At 61.1% G+C, this 25,831-nt stretch overlaps 4 protein-coding genes across 6 annotated transcripts; 1 reads left to right on the top strand and 3 right to left on the bottom strand.

Moving 5' to 3' along the window:
- Positions 1-23: 23 nt before the first annotated feature.
- Positions 24-7,463, bottom strand: APBA3 (amyloid beta precursor protein binding family A member 3). The gene is made up of 11 exons (XM_045804382.2): positions 7,196-7,463; positions 5,951-6,553; positions 5,823-5,862; positions 2,648-2,793; positions 2,409-2,495; positions 2,162-2,323; positions 1,574-1,753; positions 1,280-1,492; positions 569-688; positions 334-474; positions 24-248 (listed from the first exon to the last, which is right to left on the bottom strand). Exons 2-11 carry the CDS (start codon positions 6,524-6,526, stop codon positions 177-179), a joined length of 1,737 nt encoding a protein of 578 aa, XP_045660338.2. The 5' UTR covers positions 6,527-6,553; positions 7,196-7,463; the 3' UTR covers positions 24-176.
- Positions 7,464-8,097: 634 nt separating this feature from the next.
- MRPL54 (mitochondrial ribosomal protein L54) lies at positions 8,098-11,181 on the top strand. Its single transcript, XM_045804379.2, has 3 exons — positions 8,098-8,254; positions 8,902-9,067; positions 9,734-11,181. Exons 1-3 carry the CDS (start codon positions 8,137-8,139, stop codon positions 9,864-9,866), a joined length of 417 nt encoding a protein of 138 aa, XP_045660335.1. The 5' UTR covers positions 8,098-8,136; the 3' UTR covers positions 9,867-11,181.
- Positions 11,182-12,105: 924 nt separating this feature from the next.
- On the bottom strand, positions 12,106-13,492 carry RAX2 (retina and anterior neural fold homeobox 2). Its single transcript, XM_045804378.2, has 2 exons — positions 13,262-13,492; positions 12,106-12,519 (listed from the first exon to the last, which is right to left on the bottom strand). Exons 1-2 carry the CDS (start codon positions 13,475-13,477, stop codon positions 12,181-12,183), a joined length of 555 nt encoding a protein of 184 aa, XP_045660334.1. The 5' UTR covers positions 13,478-13,492; the 3' UTR covers positions 12,106-12,180.
- Positions 13,493-16,885: 3,393 nt separating this feature from the next.
- MATK (megakaryocyte-associated tyrosine kinase) lies at positions 16,886-23,922 on the bottom strand. 3 transcript variants are annotated; one of them, XM_045804377.2, is made up of 13 exons: positions 23,752-23,922; positions 22,360-22,419; positions 21,906-22,019; positions 21,688-21,803; positions 21,389-21,608; positions 20,792-20,885; positions 19,458-19,523; positions 18,560-18,659; positions 18,405-18,480; positions 18,235-18,308; positions 17,931-18,126; positions 17,425-17,511; positions 16,886-17,332 (listed from the first exon to the last, which is right to left on the bottom strand). In XM_045804377.2, the coding sequence occupies exons 2-13, from the start codon at positions 22,366-22,368 to the stop codon at positions 17,093-17,095; spliced, it is 1,392 nt and encodes a 463-aa protein (XP_045660333.1). In that variant the 5' UTR covers positions 22,369-22,419; positions 23,752-23,922; the 3' UTR covers positions 16,886-17,092. The 3 variants fall into 3 exon arrangements, with proteins under 3 accessions (XP_045660333.1, XP_045660331.1, XP_045660332.1); XM_045804375.2 differs by having other exon boundaries at positions 18,396-18,480; positions 23,752-23,919; XM_045804376.2 differs by lacking the exon at positions 23,752-23,922 and adding an exon at positions 22,595-22,878 and having other exon boundaries at positions 18,396-18,480.
- Between the last annotated feature and the right edge of the window lie 1,909 nt (positions 23,923-25,831).

Raw genomic sequence — 25,831 nt, 5'->3', positions numbered from 1 at the left:
TCTCAACACCACAGACCTCGATCTGAGATTTTGCCCATTTTTTACGCATTTAATGTTTTACATCAGAAAACAGCACGGCACCAAGAAGCCCTGGAGGCCCTGCAGACGGGCTCCCAGGGCTGCTGGGGCTAAGGCACGGTGGGCGGCGGGGGGGGGGGGGGGGCGCCGGTGGCCGGTCACAGGTACACGGGCTGCTCCTGGCCTGTGAGCAGGCGGTAGGTGGCGGCTGGCATCGTTTTGATGTGGACCTGGGGGGCCGGAGAGGAGGCCGGCGGCTCAGGGAGGGCCCGCGCCGGCAGGAGGCCCCCCCGGACCCGCCCGCTGCCCACACACCTCCGTGTGGGCCTCGGTGAGCAGCTCGATGATACGGGCGTGCGGCGTGGCCACCACGCTATGCCCGTTGATCTCGATGATGCGGTGCCCCACGCGCACGCCCCCACGCTCCGCTATGCCCCCCCGGAGGAGGCTGCAAACCTGGAGGGACCGGCAGGGGCTGCGGCTGCTCAGGCCGCCCGTGCTCGGGGCCCCCACCCCCACCCCCCACCCCCAACCCAGCCCGGGGTCTCACGATGCCGTCCTCCACGCAGAAGCCCAGCTGCTGGTGGGCGTGGGGCCGGCGGATGATGGCCGTGGTGACTGGCGGACAGTGGACGATGCTGAGGGTCACCACGGTCTGTGACTTCAGCTCCTGTGCAGGACAGGCGCTGTGGGCCTCGCGGGGCCTCCCGGCTACACTGCAGCCCCCTGGGGCCTCAGTTTACCCACTCGTGAAATGGGGCTTTAGAGTCAAGGCTCTAGATTCTAGAAGACCCCTTGAGCAGCAGTTAAGAACACAGACTCAAGCCGGGCAGCCTCGCGTCGGAGCGGTGACCTCTCCCCTCCCTATCTGTGGCCTCAATTTCCCCGTCAAGAGCAAGTTTCTAGTAGCATCCGCCACGCTCACTCAGTAACATGCTGCGGGGACCGTCTCGGGCCTGCCCTTCTGGCCTGGCCAGGGCCCTCCCCAGCTCCGGGCTTCGGTTTCCCCAACCAGCCACGAGGGTCAAGACTCAAGAACACACTGGCTGCCTCGTGCGGAGAGGAAGGCTCCCGGGGCTGCAGCTAGACCACGTGCATTCAAATCCTGCCCTCACACCACCAAGGTCACCCCCGACGGCAGCGCCCCCTCTCCAAGCCTCCGTCCCCTGAGCACACCCTTGAGCAGGTGGGACTTCAGGCTCCACCTTCCCCTTCTGGACCGTGCCGGGGAAGGGCACCCAGCCACCCCGGGAGGACTCACGCGGACGGCGGCCTGGCAGGCAGCAAGGGGCAGCCCCACCAGGCTGGTCCCGTTGATGGCAGTGAGGCGGTCCCCGATGCTGAGGGCCCCCGAGCGCTCAGCAGGACCCCCGTGCAGCAGGTTGGCGATGACAGCCGTGGGCAGCAGGGAGCCCCAGCCCGACTCCACCAGGGCCACACCCAGGCCCTCGCCCCGGCGCTTCTCGATGCACACCTGGGAGGGGGACATGGGGCGGGGGCCGTGAGGGCCGCTCTGGGGGGGGCGCTGGCGGGGGCCACCGGCCTGCTTGCTCACCTCCCTGCAGTTCTCGCTGTTGGAGAAGTGGTCGAGGTCCCCATTGTGGAGGTGGCCGGGGCCCGTGGCGCCCTGGCTCTGCTGGGCGCCCACCTGGTTGGGGTCGATACCACTTTCCCGAAGGAACTGGCTGTAGGCCACGGTGAAGGCCTGGCCGATGGCCTGAGCGATGAGCTGGGCCTGCGCGCCGACGGGCAACATCTCTCGGGGGGTGTCCCACCCACCTCCTCAGGGCCCCCAAACCCTCAGGGCCGAGCCCTCCCACCCCCACGGGGGGCAGGATTCCCAGGAGACAGCGCGATGCCCTGTGGCTTCTGGGACTGTGGAAACCAGCCACTGTCTTGGGGAATCTATGGGGGGAGGGGAAGGGAGGGAGGCAGGCCTGGAGGGGGAGGGTTGGGGGTCGGCTGCCAGTCTCCAAGGCTTATGGGAAGGGCCAGGGGCTTTGGGGGCAGGGAGGGAGACAGCCGACAGCGCCAAGGACCGATGGAAGGACGCTGCGGTGACAGTGCGGCCAGGTGGGCTCTGGAAGGGGGGGGCTGGCCCGAGTCCCCCTCCCCCCAGGATGCCCAGAGCGGGGCTGCTCACGTCCTCTGAGTGGAAGACATGGCAGAGCATCTTGTAGAGCCTGTGGCCGCGGGCCTGGGGTGCCGGCCGCCGGGCCAGCCGCCGCCGGGCCATGAGCACCAGCACGCTGCCGATGTCCGCGATGTACGAGATGGTCTGCAGGGCGTGGTCCATCAAGGCCTCCTGCGGCGGGGGAGACCAGGCCTGGGCGGGCTGTGCGGGCCCTCGCGGGGCCCCCTCACCCCAGAGGCCGGGCCCGGCCCCGTACCTGGGAGTCGGCCGTCAGCACCTTGACCCTCTTGGTGGACACGAAGAGGTCCACTTCCGTCATGGGCTGAGTCTCCCCGTCGGGGGCCTGTGGGGGTCAGCGGGAGGTGGAGGCCCGCGAAGACCCAGCCTCTGCCGCGCTGGGCTCCAGGGGCCTCGGGGGACCCGGCCGACAGCCCACCCGCCCACCTGCCCGCCCGCTGGCCCTGGGGAGCCCCACCTGCCCAGCCCTGGCTTCACCTTGACACGGTCCATCGCTTCCCGGGCCTGGGCCATGCGTGTGCTGGGGGGCGGGTTCCGCTCGGACACCAGCTGGGTGGAGCCCAAGTATTTGGCCCCAAATATGACGCCGTCTAGGAGGTCTTCATGGTCACAGGGACCAGGTACTGAGGGCAACAGTGGGGGAGGGTCAGCCCCTGAGAGCCCCCAGCCACGCGTGTCCAACCCCCAGGCTCGGCCCTGGGTCGTGGCTCCCTCCGTGGTCTGGAAGCACAGAGTTCTACCCCCTGGCTGAGCACTCTTGAGCAACACACGTCCGCCCACCGTTCCAGAACCATCCCATCAGCAGAAGCCACAGACATCCAGAGCCCTGTTGTCAGTCTAGAGCCAGCTCGGACTCTGTCCACGGCTCAAGGACTCCAGGGCACAGGAACCAGTTTCAGGAGCCCTCGGAGTCTAGAACCACAACCAGATCCAAAAACCGCTCTAGCACTCAGGCACCTCCACCCTGTGTTTCTAGAATCCTGTCATCGGGCTAAAACCAGGCAGTCCCATTTCTAAAACCAGCAATGTTATAAAACCATAGTCAACTGCACCCAATGGTTCTGGAATGCCCTAAATCAATCTGGAGCCAGTTCACTTTGCCTGCTGTTCTAGATTTCTCCCTTGTCAGCCCACGACTGGAGACAACTGTATTCCACAGTTGTACAACTGCCCAATCAGAGAAGAGACAACTCCCCACGTCCAAAACTTTCACACCATCCAGAACCCCAAATGGCTCCCATCTGTGGTTCCAGAGCTCCCTGACAGGTCTCAAACCATAGAATTCTGCAGGGGTTCTAGAAATCAGCACGCCTCCAGAATCCCATTTTCCCACTCTGTGATTCTGTAACTTCTTAATCGTGACGGCATTGGGTAGCCTTTCCTATGGTTCTAGAACGTCCTCAAATAATCGGGACACCTCAGCTGTACCCAGCCAGTCTAGGAGTGATGTGCAGTCCAGAAATGAACAACTGCACGTCATTCTAGAATTCCACCAACCTAGCCCAGAACCACATAGAACTGTGCCATCACGGCTCCGTAATTCCCTGAACAATCCAGAACCAGCCAGCCCTGCCAGTTCTAGAATGTTCTAACCAGGAACGGTTGCTTTTCTGGTTTAGAACTGCAGGTGCAGGTCCCGGCTCTGGAGGACTTGAAGCGAATTTAAACTACAGCCCGTTCTGCCCATTATCTTTCGTGACCTAAGCATTCTGGAACAACAGAACTCCACTCCGGGGTTCTAGAACCGCACCATCCAATACGCTAGCAGCCAGGCTCGTGTGGGGATTGTGCACCTGAAATGTGGCACCTGAAAATGCACACTGGATTTTGAAAATTTAGCATGATAAAAAGGTAAAATAAGTGTAAGATATGGATTATACGTGGAAACAACACCTTAAATAGATTGTGTTAATCAAAATGTTATTACTTTTTCCTGTTTTTTTTTTTTTAAGTTTTTGTTTTTTTAAGTAATCTCTACACCCAACGCGGGGCTCGAAATCACGACCCCAAGATCAACAGTCGCACATCCTCTGACCAAGCCAGTCAGGTGCCCCTGTTTATTTTTTTAAAGCAGATAACTAGGAAATTAAAAGTCACACGGGGGGGGGGGGCGGTGCTGGATCAGTCGGCTGAACATCTGACTCTTGATTTTCAGTCAGGTCATGATCTCAGGGCCGTGGGATTGAGCCCTGTGTCGGGCTCCACGCTCAGCAGGAAGTCAGCTTGGGATTTTCTTTTTTTCTTTAAGATTTTATTTGCTGTTTGAGAGAGAGAGTGAGCACAAGCAGGGGGAGCAGCAGAGGGGGAGGGAGAAACAGGCTCCCCGGTCAGGGGGGAGCCCAATGTGCGGCTCGATCCCAAGACCCTGAGATCATTACCTGAGCGAAAGGCAGATGCTTAACCAACTGAGCCACCTAGGCGCCCTGCTTGGGATTTTCTCTCTCCCTCTGCCTCTGCCCCTCCCCTGCAAGCATGGGCGCACTCTCTCTCAAGATAAATAAAACCTTATTTAAAAAAAAAAGTCACACATCGCTCACATTATGATTCTATTGTATAGCACGACTCTAGAACTTTGATTACTCTGGAATCAGACAGCCCTGTCCACAGTGCTAGAACACCCCCTGGTCTACAACTGTAGATAAACTCTAGTCACTCCGTGATTATGAAAACCCCCAGTCTAGACAGCTCTGTTCACCATTCTAGAACACGATCAGCCCAGGTCCTTTTAATCTAGAACCACAGGCAAAATGCCAAACTCTAGAACTCCCAGGGTGAGTCACAGCTCCACCCAACTCCAGCACCTTCTTGGAACTCTAAGTCCAACCAGCTTCACCTTCCCACAACCATAAAACTTCTCTTTGACTTACAGCCTCAGGTAGTTAGGGGGGAAATCCTAGAACATTCTAGGTGCCCAGAACTGGTTCTTTCCATGCTTTCAGGGCAGAAATTGAGAAACTTTTTTTTTTTTTTTTAAAGCAGGCTCCACACCCAGCCCGGAGCCCAGTGTGGTACTTGAACTCGCAGCCCTGAGATCAAGACCTGAGCTGAGCTCAAGAGATGGACACAAGCGCCGGAGGCACGCAGGCGCCCACGACCGACAAACTTTTTATGCAGGAGGCCAAACAGTAAATATGTTTGTCTTTGTGGGCCAGATGGTCCGCACTGAAACGACCCAGCCTGGCCACCGTAATGTGAAAACCACCGCAAACACTACGTTAATGAATGGTCATGACGGTGTCTCAATAAAACTTTATTTGTGGACACTGAAATTTGAGTTGCACATTGTTTTCACGCATTAAGAAATACTATTCTGTTTTTTCCCCAACCTCTTAAAAACGTAAAAGCCACTGTTAACTTGCAAGACACGCCAGAACAGGCGGGTTGGACTTGATCACAGATGGCAACGTGCCAACCCCTGCTCTGGAACCCAGTGCTACAAATGCCACGCCTGCTCTTCCATTCCCTATTCATTCTAGAACATTCGCACCACTCTCTCTCCCCTCCCAGACCATCTGGAATCTACTCAACCCACCTCGGAGCCTCTCTAGAAACAACTCCTTGCTGGCAAACTTTGTGCCATTTTGGGAGGAGCCTGATTGGGGATATTCTGAAAAAGCTAACTCCCTGGGGCCAGGGTGGGCAGGACACTCACCCTCCTGGAGGGCAGGGTATGGCACCAGGGTCTTGGGGCTCTGGAAAAAGATAGAAGAGGGGCAGGACTGAGTCCCCTGGCTTGGTTCCTGGCAGCAGAGGCGGCCTGGGGGGCGGGACAGGCCCTACCTGGGTACTAGCAGGCCGTTCCTCAGGAGTAACCAGAGGCACCGTCTCCAGCCAGGGTTCTGGGGAACTGCTTGAGCTCCTGTTGCCACCCTGCTCGGCAGAAGCTCCCTCCGCCCATTCCGGGGCACTGGTATCTCCGTCTGGGTCCTCGGGGGGCTGCAGCGGGCGAGGGGCAGGGTCCAGAGGCTCCTTGGGACAAGACTGGGAGGGAGGGCATTCCTGGCAGTGCAAAAGGCTCAGCAGGTCGTCCCGGCCGGCCTCGGCAGACAAGAGCCCGTGGGCATCAGCAACGTCCTGGGAGGCCAGGCCGTGGCCCGTGGCCACGTGCAAGGGGCAGGGAGGTCCATCTGGGGACAAGCCCACCAGATCACCAGGCAGAGCCTCAAACTGCTGCACCAGGTCCTCAATACCGGGCCCGTCAAGTTCCATCTGACTCAGGCTGCCAGAGCGCCCCGGCACCGGGTCCCACTGGCAGTTGGGGGTGAGGTCCTGAGAGGGTGAAAGTGTGTCCCTGGGCTCCTCCAAGTCCATAACTGGAGGGCCTGAGGGAGCCTGGGAAGTTGTCAGGAGTTCCATGCCTGCTCCCCAGGCTCAGGCCAGCATCTGAAAGACAGATTCGAAGATAAGACTTCCTGAGTGCCAACGTGGTGCCAAGCTCTAGGAGGGTGTGGGACACAGAATTTAATCCCCACCATACTCTGCAAGGAAGGGTCCGCTATGACCTCCAATTTATAGATGAGGCAATCGAGATGCAGAACAGGCCATTGTAAGACAGCAGCTTCATAGGCTCCAAACCCAAACCCCGGAGTACTCCCCCATACCTGTCAGCCCAGACCGCTCCCCACCCGTGGATCCTGTTCCCCCAGACTTGGTTCTTACAAGTCTCCCTCCACCGAGACGTGTAACCCAGGATGGAGACACAGCCTGACTATACAGACCCGGGAAGGGCAGGTTCCCGAGACCTCGTACTCAGGGCCGCAGCCTAAGACTAGATCCAGGACCCCAGACTTAATATTAGAGATCCAAGACGCCAGAATGCAAAGCATAGTCTCAAAACCTCCAATGCCACGCTCAAGATCAACCCCGGACTCTGACCCGGACCTCAGAACCCAGCCTGAAGACGTAACTCCACCTAAAGCTACGAGTTAAGACCCCGGTCCTCTCGCAGACCCCAGCCTCAAGACTTCAGACCCCCTTCTTCAGCCGCCGGCTCCAGACCCCGCTCTGCCCCGCCGGGACACTCACTTCCCAAACCGAGGTGGCCTCAGACCGCGAGGTCCCCCAGAACCCCACGCCCCCGGCCGGACAGTCCTCCAGTGGCCGCAGCTCGCCGATTCCTGGCCGTGGCGCCGGCAGATCTGTCCGCACAGCGCTCGGACCCACTGGGCTTGCGCGCGTTTGCGGGGCCTGCTGGGAAATGTAGTTCTCCCAACCGCCTCGCTGCGCCGGAGCGCTAGGTGTCGGAACCAAGGGTTCGAATCCTGGGCCTCTGTATACACAGAGTGGGAGTCCGAGCTGGCCTCTGGACCCATTTCCTCAATTACAAGTTGGGGTTAGTGATCACTGCCTGCCATATACGGCTGTGGGCATTACTCCAATGGATGGCAGATGGGAAGAAATGGGACCGGGAAATATTAAAGTGACAGTGGGTCTCTCTACTCCGGGGACACCGGAAGCAGCGCAGGGACCCTATTGTGGATGGACTTCCGGTTTCGCTCACAGTAGGAAGGCGGAATGGCACGTCCTGGCGTAACTTTCCATGCCTGAGCTTCGCTTCCGCAATTATAAACGGGGGATAATAATAGTACCTACCTCCTACTTGTGAGGACTAAACGAGATCGAGCTGGTTACGGATTTAGCAAAAGGGCTGGAAAATGAGTCTTTTAAGTATTACCAAATTACTTTTAGGCTTTCAGTAATTGCTCATTGAATAGAATCAGGAATGCATAAAGCGTGATCTTAAAATAAGTGATAACTGAAGGAGGGCACTAAGTAAATGAAATACCTTTTTTGAAAGTCCCCTTCTAACGGTAACATATCTATAAAAGTTTCAAAGAATGCGCAAATAACGCCTAAGAGTGGAATACTACATTTCCCAGAAATCTCTAGGATCCTACAACTCCCAAGCACCCTTTGGCCGCTGTCGTAGCCCGGAAAAGTGCACGTGTCGGCAGTCAGCATACGTCATGGCGGCCAGACTCCTCTCTGGGGCTACGTGGACCTGGACCGGCTGGCGGGCCCGGAAACTCCCGGTCCCTGCCGAGCTTGGAAGACTCCTCGTACGGGGCTATGCCAAGAGACCGGGTGAGCAGGATTAAGAGGGACCCAGATGGGAAAGTTTTGGGACATTGAGGAGTTAGTAGTACGCAGGCGCTGGTTTGGGAGGTCGTTCCTAGAATCAGTGCGCAAGCGGAGGGAGGCAGGCGCTGAGCTTTGTGCGCAGGCGCAGTTTGAAAATACCCGGGATTTGATTGGACTCACTGCGCAGGTGCGGGGTGTTTTTCCGGGGCGGAGGGGGGCGGTTGTCGTGAACTTGGGTCCCAGTTCTGTTTGTGCCTTTAAAGGCACTGTGTGTTCTTGAGCAAGTCGCCACCGGAAGTTTGAGGATGCAGGGGGTCCATCTGACTATTAGCTACTGAAGCAAAGGCAAAATCACCCGGATATAGCCTGGTCTGATCTCCTTTGTTGGAAGGAGAGAATTGACAGAATATTGGGCTTTCAAGACGCATACCAGCCCTTTCTCCGTGACATAAACAGAATTGGAAAGCAATGATCTGGTCCCTCTAAGCGTCAGTGTTTAGTGCAGTATCCATGTCCCACTTAAAATCATCTTGGGTGCAGCAGACAGTCTAGTCGGGGGCTAAGGGGCCCCCTGGAGAAAGAGGGGGCAGAAGGGAAGGCTGGCCTCCTGAGGGTGCAGCTGGCAGAAATGACTCTCTCCCACCCCCCAGCCATGAAGGGGGGCAAAGGCGCCAAAGGCGGTGTAGCCAGTGAGGCCCTGAAGGACCCAGAGGTGTGCACAGACCCCGTCCGACTCACCACACATGCCATGGGCGTCAACATCTACAAGGAGGGCCAGGACGTGGTCCTGAAGCCAGACGCGGAGTACCCCGAGTGGTGAGTGAGCCAGGCTGGAGAGCGCGGAGAGCGTGTGCCAGGGTGAGGATGGCCTGGCTGATCAAATCTGAGGTTTCCATAGGGCTTCCCTGGGGAGGTGAGGTGTGACTCAAGACCTGAGTGGGTGGAAGGAGCTTTAAAGGTAGAGGGAATAGTCAGTGCAAAGGCCCTGGGGCAGGACTGCACCTGGTTTGTTAGCAGAACAGCAGGAAGTGAAGGTGGAGAATAGAGGGAGATGGGGCAGGGAGGTGATTGATCTTATCTCTCACAGGGCCAGGGGGGATACAGGGAAGAATTTGCTCTTGGCCCCAGGACCAGTAGCAGGACATTGAAGCCATTCACCTGTGCTGATCCTTAAAGCTGGGGAAGCTTCAGAAAGGTTAAGTGAGTGGGTAGGGGGGTGTTCCCAGCAGACAGCACAGACAATGGCCAGGAGGCAGCGGAAGACTTGGTGTATGCCCACCTCCCATACCAGCACCACTGGAATCGGGCAGCTTTCCCACAGCCAGGAACCCAGCTCGGGGTGGGGACGGCTCACCCCGGGATCATGCCCCCACCATGTGGCTGTGGGGCCCAGTCTGCTGCCACTTCTGCCCATGGTGCCCAGGGAGGGGGACTTTCCAGGGGTCTGCCCTGCCTCCCTGATTCCTGCCCATGCCACGGCAGGCTGTTCCAGATGAATGTCGGCCCCCCCAAGAAGCTAGAGGAGCTGGACCCTGAGACCCGCGAGTATTGGCGACTGCTGCGGAAACACAACATCTGGCGTCACAACCGCCTGAGCAAGAACCAGAAGTTCTAGCGGGGAAGGGGCCGGGCTGCCCGGAGCCACCAGAGACCTCACCAGGCCCTAAAGCAGGACCCCCGAGGCACACCACATCTTCTCCTCCCGGCCCCCATGGAAGACTCGATTTTCCTGGAGAAAACAGGGTTTTGAGGACAGAGGAGCCCCCTGACCTGGTGCCTGTTTGGTCCCCACGGCGAGGCTGGATCAGGGCCCTGGGGGCCGTCCCTGGCAAGCCCTGGGTGCTGCTGGGTGCCGTCTGGGGCCAGCGGGCAGGGGTGTGCCTCAGGCCTGTAGCTGCAGGGGGAGGTTTTTCTAGACACGCCTCTCGGTTGCAGGGGACTCGGACCTACTCCAGACGGCCCAGACATGAGTGGGAGACTGAGCGTCCAGGGCGGGCTCTGCCTTCAGGCGTGCTGACTCGGGGGCTTCGCTGTCCAGACGGACGGCTTTCTCTGGCTCTGGGTCCTTGTAGCCCCCGTGGGTAGTTCTCCTGGACAGGGGTGGCTCCAGGACTCCTGGCTGACACCCCTTACCCGGTTTAGCAAGCCCAGCCAGAGGGAGGGGACTTCCTTTTCCTTCCCACTAAGGTCCCGTGTTCTCTGCATTGGCCAGTCAGTTGAGCCCCGGGACCTAGGCCTACCCACCATCCTGCTGCCCACCCCATTAGTGCCCTGGGCTCAACCTCCCCCACACCCACCCCACCAGGAAATGCATCTGGGAGTCTTGAACTTGGCACTGCGAACCTGACCCATAGCCTGCGTGAGAACCAGCTCCTCACAGTCCTGGCCCCTGCCCTACCTGGCTAGGGGCAGGGTCACCAGGGTGAAGCCTGAGAGGGTGTGCGGCTGCAGGGGGTGGGGTGGCCGCATGAGGGCACCACCTGGGGGGCTGGACCAGGGGCCGTCCGGGCTCCTCTGCGCTGTCTTGGCTGGCACGGCTGGGCAGGGCAGGGGACTCACTCCGCCTCTTCCCAGGAGCCGAGGGCCCTCATCCTCTAAGAGGACTGCCAAGCGGATTACCTGCTCTCTCGGGTGGCCTGCCCAGAGCAGGTCCCAACCCTGCCGTGGATCTCCTTGGTTCTCAGGGTAGACACAAAGTTGTAACAGCCACAAGGCACCTTGCTCGCTCTACTTCAGCCCCAGGGCCTCCTGGGTTCCCCCACACACCTGGCCGGTCCTGCCCCAGGGCTTTGGACGTGCCATTCCCTCTGCCTGGCGGCTCTTCCCCCAGGTGTTCCCGTGGCTCACTCTTTTACTCCTCCAGTTTTCCAGTGTCACCTCCAAGAGGCCCCCATCCACCTCGTTCAACTACAGTCCTGTCACGCCCTCCAGACTGCCTCTTGCCTTATTCTCTCAGCACTTACGGCCGCTGCTGTTTTACGTACGCGTTTATTTAATTGTGCTTCTTGTCTTCCTCCCACTGGAGTGGCGGCTCCGTGAGGGCGGGGATTGTTGTCCATCTGTTCACCATCACATCCCCATTGCATAGCGGGTGGATGGATGGGTGGGTGGGTGGTTGATGGATGAATGGATGATGAGGGTGGTGGGTGGACGGGTGGTGGGTGGGTGGGTGATTGACCCAGCTGCCACCGTGTAAAGAAGACACGGCTGTGGGACTCATGTATGAGATGCCAAGGGAGCAGAGATGAGCAGGCCAGTTAAGCCCAGGGCTGTGCACTGGTGTGAGGACCCAGAAGTGAGCCTATGGCTACTTCATGGCCGGAGCCCAAAGACGGGGTGCTGGTCACTTGCAACTTCTGTCCTTGAGCCCCTCGCCTCCTGTCCTGACCCAGGCTGCCCTGTCCCGTGGGGAGGTCCCCTGTCATGCTGACACTAGGCCAGCTCCCAGCCTGGTCACACCCTGTTCCTTGCCCTCCGTGGCCTCCTTGTCCTGGAGTCCAGCGGAGTTCTGGGAAGGGTGGTCATCAACCCTGGCCTCTCTGGGCCTCGGTTTCCTCCCCCACAAAGCAACTGTATGAGGGGCAAAGTGATGGGCCCAGGATGGGCACTCAGGAGCACGCAGTGAAAGCAGAGGCTTTCTCGGAAAGTGGGAGGCCCAAGAGCTGGGATTCAGCTGTGAAGGACGAGGCACGGGCAGGGGGACCTGGGCGCAGTGAGTCAGAGTGGCTCGTGATGGCAGCCTTACTGTCCCAGAGCCTCACAGTCTCCACGCCCGTCTGGCAGACAGGAGCCCGAGGCCCGAGGCCCCAGGCCAGGCCTCCTCCTTCCTGACACGGAAGCCTGCAAGGCAGGCTGAGGAGGTGCTGGGAGGGGACCAGCACGGGTGGCCACAGACAGGCTGAGGTGAGAGGGCTAGGCGGGCCCCAGACTCAGGCCGGCGGCCAGGCCCTGTCCAGAGCCTGTGCGTGCTCCTTGGCCAGCAACCGCAGGGACGCCTCCTCCAGGCAGAAGCCCTCTGTGAAGGCCGGACCAAGGGCATGGGGCCCGAAGGGTGCCTGCAGCGTGGGGCCTGGGCCCAGGAGGCGCGGGAGGCCCGGCACGGCGGGGGGTCCGGGGCCCAGCCAGGGCTCCAGGGGCAGCGGCATGGCCGGGGGGCGGGCAAACGGCAGTGCCGGGGCCTCGGGGAGCCTCGGGGCTGCCACAGCCCCGGAGCCTGACTCCAGACGCTCCTGGCGGCGCCACTTGGCTCGGCGGTTCTGGAACCACACCTGGAGGTAGTGAGAGGGGTGCTCCCAGTTCAGGGCCCATGGGGAGGAGCCAGCCCACTCTGCCCCACCCCACTGTGTCCTTTGGGGCTCCCAGCTTCGCAGGGTTCTGCCTGCTGTCTGGCCTGACTACAACCCGCTGCAGTGCCAACATACTGTTATCTGCCTTGGGAGACGGGTCCCCCTATGGCCCCCATCAAATCAGCCCGAAGTCTTCTGAAGCTAAGCCCTCCTCGCCCGCCACTCTCTGCGCAGCCCTTCAGGCTCCACAGCCTCTCTTGGCCCTGGGCATGGGGTCCGAACTGCTCAGCTCAGCAGTGGATGCCCTTCACGAGCTCTTCCTCAGCCGCACTCTGCCTCCCCATCCCTCGGCTTCCTACGGCTGGAAACACCTCCAGTGTGACCGGCCACAGCCACTCCTGGATGCTCAGAGATCACCCGTTCTCCTTTCCTTTCTTTCCTTTTTTTTTTTTTTTTTTTAAAGATTTTATTTTTCAGTAATCTCAACAGCTAATGTGGGGCTCGAACACGCAACCTTGAGATCAAGAGTCGCGTGCTCTACCAGCCGAGCTGGCCAGACACCCTGCCTTTCTCTGCTTTCTAACTGGAAAACTTTTACTCAAGCGCCAAGGTCCCAGTCCCACATCCCCTCCTCCAGGAAGCCTTCTGAGCTTGGAGATCTGCCTACACTGGGAGGGTCCGGATCTGGCTCTGGCTCCCTCCCTGGGCTGTGGGGTGCCCTCACCTGCACGCGCACCTCAGGCAGGTGCACCTTGGCCGCCAGCTCCTCGCGGCTGTAAACGTCTGGGTAGTGGGAGGCCTCGAACGCCCTCTCCAGCTGGTGAAGCTGGTACGTGGTGAAGGTCGTGCGGTTTCTCCGGTGCTGCTTCTTGGGGGCCTCCTCACCCGGGCGCGGCCCCCCACCCTCCGCCGCCGGCCCCTCACCGGGGCTCAGGAACATGGCTTCTTCTCACCCCCACCTGGCCGGGTGGCAGCAGGATACAAGGCAGTGAGACAGCAGCAGGGACTGCCGGCTGGGGACGGCAGGGGAGCCCCCAGCGTCTGCTGGGCCTGGGGTGAGATGTACCGGGGAGGCACGCACGGGGGCCTGCCTTCATTCCTCATCCCCGCCTCCCTGTCCATCCGGGGTGCTCACTCTCCGTCCGTCTCCTCTTTTCTCTGTGTGTCTGTCCCTCTACCTCTGTTCCCACTTTCCCACTCGAGCTCTCCCTGACGGGCTCTTCGACTTATAGCTCAGTTTTGGTCTGTCTGTCCCTCTCTCTGTGTTTCTGGGGCCCCCAGGAAGGCAGGAGGCTGGGATGCTGCCCCCATAGTCCCTCCTGGGAGGCTCTCTGCACCCCCAGCTCCCACTGGTGCCCGCCTGTGCCCACCTGCCCAGTACTCACCACCCCTCGACAGCCCCAGTATCCACGCAGCTCTGGCCCCCGCGGGCCCAGCACCCCGTCCGCTGCTGGCCTGGCTCTGCCAGACCTGAGCGGGGAGCGGCTTGGGGTCCGGTGAGGGGAAGATTAGCGCAAGGTGATTAATTGAGGCGGCCCCTCCCGCCCGGGCACTGGCTGCTCTGAACCGCAGAGGGAGGGCACGGGGAGGAAGGCTGGGGCTCCAGAGTGTGTGTGGGGTGACCATCGGCCTGGCCCCACCTCCCCTCGCAGTAGGACACCAGCAAGGGCCTCCTGTCTCCGGGCCTCAGTTTCCCTAGCTGTAGAAGGGTGACGCCAGGACTTACCCGATGGGGCTCTCATGGGGCAAGGAGGGGATGAAAGTAGAGAGCATTGCACAGTGACTGGCATACAGTACGTGCTCCATGAATGTCCACTGCTACTGTTTTTATCAGCTGGGGCCAGAAAAAGGTCCTCTTAGACGCACAGGTGGTGACGGGGGGGGGGGGGAGCCAAGGTCCTGACAGGTGAAGGCAGTTCCAGTCAGCTCCCCCAGAATGCTGAGCTGCCCAGGGAGTAGGGGGCATTTTTGCTGGCTTTTGAGGAATGAACAGAAGTTCACTCTTCATTCAATGAACATTATTGAGCACTTACTGTATACCAGATACTTTTCACAGCAGTGAACAAAACAGACACAAATCTTGGAGCCAACATCTTAGTAGGAGAGATAGTCAGCAAATAAGATACGGAGTGTGTCAGGTGGTCATAAGGCTGGTGAGAAAACTCAAGCAGGGGAGGGAAGGGGAACAAAGGGTTGCAACAGAGTTGCTCTTTTAGAGAAAGTCGTCAGAATGGGGCATGACTAAGGCTAAGATTCTGGACACAACTGTGTGTGAGGGGGAGGGTACTGAGGAGCCATGGGAGGTTGTGGAGCATGGCAGGGATGCAGTCAGATGGCATTTTCGATTAATATCTATTGTGGACAAGATGGGAGGCCAGGAGGAGGCTAGAGGCCTGATCAGGGCAAGGGCTGTGGGGATGGAAGTTGGGGGAGAGGGGCACAGAGGAATGATCCTCAGGGAGAAAGTCTGGGGAAGAGGGAGATACCAGTGATACCCAGGCCCCCATTTTGGGGACAGGTGGATGACAAAACGGTCCCAGAGGCAGTGGCCCAAGAGCCGGAGCAGGTTCCAGGGGAAGCCCCTGAGGCTGCTTTGTCCACCCCACCCCCACCCAAAGAGCCTGGGGCCCAAGAGGAGGGGAGTCCGGGGGTGGGGGGAGGGTCAAGACGAGGCTAAGAAAATGTCTGATGGATTTAGTGACACGGAGGACGGGAGGGAGGCCCAGGCCCATGTATGGACGGGGGAGCAAGTGGGAGGAAGAGAGCACAACTGCCGGAATGTTGGCTTTGTGGGGAGAGGCACGCTCGTGCACAACCCCCCACCCCCAGGTGAGGGGGTGCCAGGCCCTGGAGGAGTGGGTCCGACTGGGTGCACTATTGGCCTTGGATGAGGAACCAGCGGTGGCTCCTGCTGAGGGCCAGGAGGGGGAGTCAGGGGCTTAGTGCCCAGGGGTGGCGGGAGCCCGGCAAGGAGGCCCCAGACACCTGAGCCCGGGCAGGAGGGGTGGCTGGTGCTTCCCGAGGCTCCCTGGGACCCTCTGAGCCCAGCTGCCCTGTCTGTGAGGTGGGCTCGGGGCTCTGGGGCCAGGGGCACGAGGCCTGCAGTATGGGGGGGTTCCTAATTCCCTAATTACTAACAAGCTGCTCTGTTGTCAGGCCCCAATCAGCTAATTGGCCCCGGGCGGGTAAGAGGCTGCAGGAGGGCTTTGGTGGCTTAGCGGATGCAGTTGAGGGTGCAGACGCTGTGTCAGCTTAGAGGGCCGGATTAGGGGCGGGGCGGGGCCTCGGGGCTACGCATCCCCCCAGCTGCATTAGTGGGGGTCAGGCCACTCTCAGCCCCACTGGCCTCCCATCCTTCGTTGCTCCCCCAGGAAGAATCCTGAAGCCCCTTCAGGTGCTGGTGGGGAAACTGAGGCCAGAGGGTGGGCAGGGCTTTAGGGGGGGCAACGCAGGAGGTCAGTGTGACCTTGGGAAAGTCCCCAGGCGGAGGTGGGTCAAAGTGGGAGGGAGTGCTGCGGTCTGGTGTCCCCTCCCCAGCCCCAGCTTGGGGGTTCCTGGGGTGACAGCCACCCCAGCCTGGCCAGAGACCCCTCCAGGCATCCTAGAAGCTGCTGGCTGGAAACATCAGCTGAGAGGGGGTGACCGACGGTCAGAGCAGTAACTGAGCGCCAGCTGTGTACGCTGAGCCCTTTGCTGGTGTGAACCTTCGGACCCGCACTCCCCCACCCCAGAAGATCACAGAGGCGGCAGCTGGAGCCCAGGCCGGGGGACCGACTCCCCCGTTCACCAGATGCACTAATGTCCCCCCATCCCGGAAATGCTCCCCGTTGGGAATGGTTGGTCACCGCAAGTCAGGGCCACAAAGCTCAAACTTGGGGCTGCAAGCCTGGGCCCAGCCCCTGTGCGGTACGGACAAGAGGGGTGGGGCCTGCGCTTTTCAGCCAGTCTCCCCGGGAGTCACTGGGTCAGTCTGGCTCCCTGGCTTCCGCACGCCGACCCTGAAGGGCAAAGGCTGGGGCAGAGGGGGTGGAGGCATGGACCTCGGGCCTCCGCGTCGCTAGCACCATCCCGCGGTCCTCTGAGCCCGGGACCCCAAGGGCTGAGGGGAACGATGGATGATAGGAAGTAGGTCCGTGGGGGTGGCTGTGATCCTGGGGGTTCTCCTGGCTCCATCCCTGGGGACCTGTGTCCCCGCGGCGGCTGCAAGATCCCAGCTGGGTCGGTCCCTTGGTGGGCAGACAGCGGGCAGGTGGATCTCCTGGGGCTGAGCCGTGGTGGGGGGTGCCCTTGTGTTAACCCCCTGGGGCGAAGGACGCCAAGGGTTGCAGAGAGACTCAGACACCCACAGTCCTTGGAACCAGTCTTTATGGAGGCGCTGATGCTCGCCTCCCTGGTCTGTGGTGTCCACTGGCTGCCTGGAGCCCCCGTGAGGGCCTGCCCCTGCTGTGAGCCAGGTGGGCAGTCCACCGGCCCTGACCCTCCTCAGGCCTGGCCTGTGCCCCCACCCTGCGCCCTCCACTCTCTCCTCTGGGGCCCGAGGCCCCCCTGAGCAGGGTCAGGGCTCCTGGCCCCGGGGCAAGGGAGAGCTGTCCGTGTCCTGGTCCCCCACCAGGGCCGAGGCGCCTGCGCTGCGCAGCTCCCGGGCCAGCTTCTCTGCCAGTTTTCGGAAGGGCGGCCGGCGGGCAGGCTCAGCCTCCCAGCAGCTCCCCATGAGGGCATGGACGGGGCCCGGGCAGCCCTCGGGGGGCTCCATGCGGTACCCTTTCTCCACGGCCTCAGACACCTCCTTCAGCGACTGTGGGCAGAGGGCACACCGGAATGGCTGGGGTCAGGGCCACGGTCACCAGACCTATGGAGGGCCCAGTGCCTCCCCCAGACCCCACTCACCATCTTGGGGTACGGAGCCCGGCCGTATGAGAACACCTCCCACAGAAGCACCCCGAAGCTCCAGACATCCGACTTGCTGGAGAACTTCTGTGGGGCCCAGGATCAGGGTGAGGAGGGGCCCCGAAGGGCTTCTGCGCCAGCCCCTGTTCCTCCAGGAAGTCCCCCTGGGATGATCTTCCCTCTCTGGCCTCCTCCCAACAGCCCACTCCCTCTGAGCCTCCCCTCAGCCGAGTGGGACTCAGACTCGGTGCAGGGAGGGGTCCTGGTTATTCTCGGCCCCGGCACGGAGCCTGTCTGTTTCAGAAGTGGGGAACCCGAGGCCCAGAGAGGGTCACACAAGGGAGAGGCCAGATGCAAGGTAAAAGGAATGACCGTGAGCCAAGCACTCACTGGGGTGGCAGAGCCATTCCCTTGAAAGAGGTCCAGAGAGAAAAAGACATGTGCCCAGGGTCACACAGCAGGAGGAACTTGGGCTTCGAGGGTCCCACGGGCGGAGGGGGGCTCACCCCATGTTTGAGAGCCTCGGGCGCCGTCCATTTGACCGGCAGCCGGCTTGAGTCCAGCCCCTTCCGCTCAGCTTTGGCCAGGCCGAAGTCACTGACCTTGGCCACTAGGTCCTCGGAAATGAGGATGTTGCGGGCGGCAAGGTCCCGGTGTACCAGCTTCTTGTTCTCCAGGTACTCCATGCCCTCGGCGACATGCCTGCGGAGGGCGCAAACTCCCAAGGCCGGGCTCACCCTGCTCCGTGCCTCAGTGTCCCCTTGACCTTGGAAGGCCCCCCCACCCCCCCACCCCAGGGGCCACACTCACAAGGAAAACTGCAGGAGCTGGGGGGTACTCACGAGGGCCCGGCCTCGTGTGCGCAGAAAGTTCACCAGGTTGCCCTGTGGGGGAGGGAGATGGGCCTGGGGGGCTCGAGGCTGCTCAGCCGCCCCCCCAGGCCCCGATGGCACCTCGGGCCCCACCCCCACCTTGCTCACGTGCTCCATGACGATGTAGAGCCCCTGGTGCAGGATGACGCCCAGCAGACGCACCAGGTTCTTATGCTGCATCTTCCTGGGGGGCCGGCAGGCGGGCCGTGAGGGTGCAGCTGGGACCCCGACCCCGGGATGCCCTCCCCGCCCCCCGGACTCACGTCATCACTGCCGTCTCGTCCAGGAAGGCCTGGGCTGTCACATCGCACTTGATGTTCTTCACGGCCACCTTCTGGCCCAGGTACTCGCCCTGCAGGACCGCTGGGGGGAGAGCGGCATGGGGCCAGGCAGATGGGAGTACCCAGCTACCCCGAACCCCACGTACCCCAACACCGCTGTGGGGCCCCGGGCCCGGAACACCCTTCACCCCCAAAAGCTGGATCCAAGGGAAAAGCCAGGCCTGCAAACTTCAGCTCGGGGGCCAAATCCAATCCTGCCAGAGGGCACCCTGCTTCTGCAAGGCCCCTAAGTTCAGGGACACCTGCGTGGCTCAGTGGGTTAAGGCCCCTAAGTTCAGGGACACCTGCGTGGCTCAGTGGGTTAAGGCCCCTAAGTTCTGAGCGGTTTTTACAGTTCTAAATGTTTGAAAAAAATCAAAAGAAGAATACTACTTTGCAACAAATGAAAATCACATGGAGCTCACATCAGTGTCCACAAATAAAGTTTACTGGCGTCACGGCCGCCCCATTCATTTACCTGCATCTGCGGCCGCTTCCCTGCTACAAAGGCGGAGCTGAACACATGTGACTCAGACTGTCTGGCCTGAAAAGGCTAGAACAGGTGCACTCAGGCCCTTTACAGAGCAGGCAGGCCGACCCCTGACCTAAGAAAGCCCCAGAGCCTTCCAGAACAACGATTTCCAGGAGTGGCATTCCAAGCACAGGGCCTGGAGGTGCGAAGGCATCACGCATGATCACCGAGCACTGAGCGCCTGCCTGAGCTGACATCAGTGCCCCTCCCAGAGTGGCACTAACACGGGTATGAATTAACCTGCCCCTCGTGACTCCTAAGCCTGAACACGCCCCCTTCCTTCAGCCTCTGACCCAGGCCTCCACTCACCTCCAAATTCACCCTCTCCAATCCGCGCGCCCAGCGTCAAATGTTGCAGGTTCAGTAACCAGCCAGCTGTGGGGTGGAGGCGGGGTCAGAGGGGAACGGGCTCCACCTGGCGAGAGGCCGGGTGGTGTCCCCCACAACGCCCTGGCCAGGGGCACACACTCACTGCTCCCAGCAATGGCCCGAGGGTCTGTCCGAGACACCCCACTCCTAGGCCTACTTATCAAGTGCTGGAAAGCAACAGAGCCTGTCTACCCCAGGACGACCTGAGGAAACAGGTTACAGGGTGGGGGGTGGACCCCAGCCTTGCTCCCCAGGAATGCCCCATTGGACCCAGGGGGCGGTGCTGGCAAACCCTTTAGGGTGGCCCTCCTCTCTTCTACCTGGAGACTGTGTCCCTCAAATACTCCAGGGGCTCTTCCCTTTATAGTCCTGTATCTCTGGCCACCCAGGACACACAGCAAAAAATACAACAGACATGGAGACTGGTAAAGCTTCCAGAATCTTCTGGCAAAGGTTCCAGAATCTTCCAGAATCTTCCAGCGCTCTAAGTAGTCATCTGGGGTCCAGCCTCCCTAACTCCTTGTCTCAAACGTGCCTGTGTTCTCCCATCCTCTGTCCTCTGGTAGGTTCAGCTGGCCCCTTCCCCTTCCTCCCCAAAGCCCCCCTCCAAATCACGAGCCCTTAGTTACGATCAAGCACAGGGACACCAGCCACCCCTTGGGGCTATCCCCAAGACGTCCAGATTTCCCTGGGAGGGACAGACAGGATCATCAGGTTCCGAAGCTGACGCACAGGACGAGTGGACGTGGGAGGGGGCATTTGCTTGGGGCCTTAAGCATCGAGGATTTCATTACTCAGGGGCTGGAGGGGCACTTCGGGTGGAGGGAACAGAATGCACAACAGCATAGAGGCGACAGAGGAAAACGAGGAGGCAAGCAAAGAGGAAGGGCCTTGTAGATGAACCAAGAAAGATGGCTCAGCCACAGGGAAGGTTCTAGAAGGCCGGGGAGTGGTGCGGGTGGTTTTCATGGTGGAAAGTCACCTCTGGAGGTGCAGAGGCAGGGGTCCCGTGGAAGGGGAAAGCCCCCCAGAGAGAGGCGGTCTGGTGGGAGGGTCTGAGGTGGGCTGGGGCTGGGGCTCAGGCCTCTGGCCCAGGTGACAGGGCAGATGATGGGGACTTGGAAGCAGCAGCAGGTGTGGGAATTTGCTCCTTGTGGGCTGATGGGCGTGTGTGGGCGCCCCTGCCCTACCTGAGGGCTGCCCCAGGTCTTCCGCTCACAGTGCCAGGCACAGAAACATGCTCATGCGACGTGCCCGTGGCCGCAGGCCCCTACCTTTGGCCAGTTCCTCCTCTGCGGACTTGGTGCCCTGCTTCCTCTTGGGTTTCACTAGCTTGGTGCAGATGGCCCCCTTGTCCTTGCTGTAGTGCTGCGGGGTGGGGGCGGGGCAGGGGCGGCCGTCAGCCTGGCCGCCAGGGGCAGGGAACCCCTGCCTTCCGGACCCTCCCCAGGAGGCTCTTTGAATGGGGTGGGCAGGAGCTGGGGAGAAGAGGGCTTTGCTTCCCACCCGAGGAGTTGGGCTGGTTTCCATGGGAACAGAAAGGATGCAAGCTAGGAAACAGGAAGATCCTGGGGAAGGTGGGGCGGTGGTCTCTGGATTTGTGTCAACGTGGAGGTGCCTAGGGGTCCCCAGAGGAGCCACCCCAGTCCCTCCCTAGAGGTGGACCCAGAGGACTCCGACCAGCTGTGGGGCTGGTGGTCCACCGAGACCAGCTCCTCCTTCCCACACTGGGACTGTGCACGTAGCTTTGGGTGTCCCGGGCCCACCTGGTTGCCAGAATGCGGGGGGGGGGGGGGGCTGGGGGACTTGCACCTCCACCGTGTGTGCAGGCCATGCGGCTCTGGGGGGCCCGGGCCTGGCGGCGGCCGTACCTCCACCATGTCCATGAGGTTGCAGAAGCACACGGCCTCGTCGATGGTCAGGTGGCCGTCGCGGTGCAGCACGCGGTAGTGGATGACGTCACGGCCGAAGCTGACGCACAGCACGTAGTCGCCGGGGTGCCGCGCCGACTCGCGCACCAGGAACAGCCCGTCCTCGGGCGGCTGCAGCTGCTGCACGGCCTCCTGGCCGGAGATCTTCCCGTGGAACCACCTGCGGCCGGCGGAGGGGCACGCTGGGCCAGGCTGGCCCCGCCCTCTTTCCGCCCACCCCGGGGCGTCCCCAGACTCACGGCATGAGGCTGAGCTTGGGGTCCGCCGACAGCGCCTCTCGCTCCCGCAGCGCCCCAGCTGCCAGCAGACCCTCCTGCCCACTGGCGTGGTGCTTGGCACGGTACCAGCTCTTGCTCTGCCAGGGAGGGAGTCAGGAGTTCGATTGGGGTGGTGGGGCGCGGGGCCTGGCAGAGACACACCTCCCCCAGCGCGCCCAGGCCCTGCGGCCACCACTCACCTCACAGGCCTCCAGGATGGTGACCACGTCGCCCTTGTGGAAGGCCAGCTCTCCCGGCTTGGGGCGCGTGTGTTCGCACTTGGTGATGCACTGGGTGCCTGGGGCCCAGCGCCTCTGAGGGGGGTGGGGGGGCAAAGGGGCATGAGGGAGAGGCCCAGGGAGAGAAAGAAATGGAAACTGGGCAAAAGACAGTGAGGCAGAGACCGAAGGAACAGGAATCCAGAGGGAGCAGCCAGGGCAGAAGTATCGCTCACAAACCCAGGCCCCCAAAGCAGAAGGTCAGGAAGAAAGGGCGACAGCAGTGCAGCATCAGGTGACAGTGAAAGCATGCAGCACTGGCTGGAGGGGGACCTGAGCCACAGGTACAGCCCCCGACATGGGGCTGAGGTCCCGCGGGTGCAGATGGGGTCGAGGACAGGCCGGGGACACAGGCACCCGGGTTGGGGGCACTCACCGTTGGCATCCTGGCTGAGATGAACGTGGGGTGCCAGGCACGGAGGAAGTGAGGGCTCACCTGGGGACGGGCGGAGACCAGCTGGATAGCCCAGATTGGAGGCAGGCGGGGACCTGGGGCCATTACTAACTAACCACTTCCCACCCAGGCAAGGTGGAAGCAAGAGCCAGAGGGCATCTCCACAGGGGGTTCCAGGGGGTGACTCCCCAAGCCCCTTTTGGGAGCTGGTCTTTACCCAAGGAGTTCCTTATCAGAGACACAGCGGTGGAGCATCGGCGAGGAAACCACAGTCTTGCCCCGCCACTGTCCCGAAAGGGCAACGAAGGCACAAGGTGGGCACAGAGCGAGTGGCCATAGGGTGGGGAGGGGTGAAGCGCCTGGCTCAAGCCCCAGCAGCCACACAGTGGGTGGGGAACATGGTGCCGCCTAATTGAGCTTGGTCCTTCCTCTTTTCTGGTAAGTGGGCAGGGGCAGGGCAAGGAAACAGAAGATGATTCAAGGTCATTCCCAAGTATCTCTGAACCTAGGGTGGGGCCGGGAGGGGGTGGGGGGAAGGGGCATGCAGCCCTGCTGGGCTCCTCTGGCCATCAGGTGAGCCTCTCTGATGCCCCCCAATCCCAACGCCAACCTAGGACAGACATGCGGTCTCTTACTGCTGCTGGGGAAGGGGCTTTCCCACCCCTTTTCTCCTCCTTGGACCCCACAGCAGGTGGCTGGGCAGTGAAGACAGTTGGGGGGATGAGCCTCAGCCCCTCCAGTATTGCCCCCCATAAATCCCCAGCCCCATGTGTACTCACACGCATACTGATCCATGTACACACGAGCACACACAGAAACACATGGGGCTTGGACACAGGTGGACACAGGTACCCACAGGCACGCGGGTATGCAAGCAAAAGCACGTTCACCTGGAGACAGGTGTGTTCACTTCTACACGCTTACACACGGACAGACTCTCAGACGTCCAGAAATGTGTGTACCTGCCCTCCCCCAACACACACACAGACCCACACTTGAACACCTGCGCGCCAGACGCTGGGCGCCAGACACTGGGCCACCAGGGCACGCAAAGCTACACGCAGGGCCGCGCACACGCATCTCGGCCACACGCGAACATCCCTCCACGTGGACGCGCGGATACACACACCCGGGAGCTTGCAGACGCGCACACTCGCACCCAGAAAAATACCCCCACCCTGCGCCCGATCGCCTCTAACCACCCGCTACCCCAGCCGCGTACCCGCCGCGCACGCCGGACGCGCACAGTCGCGCTCACACCGGCCCCTCCACCGCACGCCCGGGACTCCCCGGAGCCCTCGGGGTTCCCCCCACACCCCGCCACTGCCCCGCGGTCTCTCCCCTCACCCGCCACCCCCCCGCCACCGCGCTCACCTGCTCAGGGGGCGCCCCCGGGCCGCGCCCCGCGCCCACACCCAGGAGGACCCCCGCGCGCTGGCTGAGCACCCCAAGGCAGCCCTGGCTGCACAACTTGGAACAAGTTGCTCCGTTTCCTCATTTTGGGGTGGGGGGAGGAGGGCTAGGGGAGCGGGGGAGCGGGAGGCGCCGCGGCCCGGGAGGCCCCCGCAGGTCCTAGCGCCGGCCGCACTGCGGTCTGCTCCGCGCGCCGCCGCCGCCGCCGCCGCCGCCGGCCCCTCCCCGCCCCGCCCCTGAGGCCCCCGGCGCCTCCCGCATGGTCCGCGCGGGGGCCTGGGCGCTCGCCTGCTCCACGCCACTCCCTGGCACCGTGCCGTGGGGCGCGCACCCCGCCCACCCTGGGAAACGGAGGCCTTGGAGAGCTGAGCGGGTGCCGCACACGGGGCGGGGGAGTTGGGGGGGGGGGAATGGGGAGAGTGAGCTGCCCGTTTGGGGAGATAAGCAAGTTGCAGAGCCCAGACTGCATCGGACCCTTGGGACTGCGATTCCAACGCTCTCCTCGCTCACCTCTTCTGCCGAGAGCGTTGTTGGCGTCTGGCGCAAAGCAAGTGCTCGAAAATGTCACCGGTCGCCAGTATTGTTGGGGTCAGCAGCAACATTAAGGGGATACTGGGGTTACAGAAAAACGTCGTGAGGAACCGGAGGCCTCCTGGTGGAGCCTGCCCGGGGTCAACCCAGCTGTGCCAGGAGTTCCTCCTCCGTAGGGCCGGCAGCGCGGGCTTTGACCTCGGACAACGGTTGGGTGAGCATTTGCTGAGCGTGGCTCCGGGCCTGGGCCAGGGGCCCAGCAATCCCTCTGCTTCTACTGAATGAATCTGTTGGACGAAGACAGTACTCGTCGGAGGGTAATGAGCCAGGATGCCCGGGGAGCCTGAGTCCCGTTTAATCTTCTGTCAGCCCAAAAGGCTAAGTGTCTACGCTCAAAGGCGTCATGTGATTTCTCAGGATAGAGGCCCAGTTACAGAATTGCAAAACATCTCTATTATGGAATATTCTAGAACAAAAACTAGGAAATTGTATGTATCAAGGTTCTAGAATCAACAGTTGTCGAAAACCACCACCACCACCACCATGTGACTCAATGCAAACAGCCCCATCCTTTCGTGTTATTCAGGAGAGAATAAGCCCACGGGGAAAGTTCCAGGAGGCGACCCCCCAAACAGCACCAGGGTTATCCCCATTGAGGGCAGTGGGCAGGAGGAGAGGGAGGGAGAAGTCCACTTTCCCTCGAAGTGATGGAATTCACTGTAAGTGGTCATGTTGGCAGGGAGGATGCCCCAGCATATTCCTACTAAGCAGGGCTCCCCAGCTTGGCTGTGGGAGAGTCCCAGGGTATAGCCACACCGCCCAGCCATGCGCACTGCTTGGACCCAGGGCTGGGGACCCTACAGCCAGTATTCAGTTGGGTCACGGGGCCACCATATATGGCAAATCATCACTTGCCTGAAATAGAAACATCAAAATAACCACAGGAAACCCCATAACACCAGTAGATTCAGACCAGAGACTGCAGCCAGAGAGCCCACGATGGAAGCTGGCCTGCTCTCTGCTCAGCAAGGACAGGAGCCTGTGTGTATAAGACCCTAAGACACCCTAGCACCTCAGGGAGACCTTCTCCTTGAGGCAGTCAGGGAGATGGGGAGAGGGTTGAAAGGGGCTGGCTTGCTCCCCCAGTGAAGCAATACTAGGTATTGCTGGGTAACACCTACGTGTTCCCCAGGACCCCAGAGATCCTTGTCCCACATCTGGAAGGCCCTACCCCAGAAGGACGGATCAGAGAAACCACAGGTGCAGAGACTGGAGAGGGACAGACTTCAGTGGACAGCGCCAGGTTCCCAAATCTCCAAGGGCTACCCTGGGGTCCAGGCCCCCGCCCCCCGCCTATGGGCACGGGGCACTGAGCTATACCTGACTCTAGAGAGATAGGTTTGAGTCCATGGTTTATTTGGGTCAGAGTTATGGAAGGGGTGAAGTCCCCACTCCTGAAGGCATTCGAGAATTGGCCACTTTGAATCTCGAAGACTAAATGGGTATTGCA

This window comes from Ursus americanus, chromosome 14 (assembly GCF_024610735.1).
Source record: "Ursus americanus isolate L20-20 chromosome 14, mUrsAme1.1.p, whole genome shotgun sequence".
NCBI lineage: Eukaryota > Metazoa > Chordata > Mammalia > Carnivora > Ursidae > Ursus > Ursus americanus.
The sequence above is the reverse complement of the archived record's forward strand: the minus strand, read 5'-3'. Positions and strand labels throughout refer to the sequence as shown.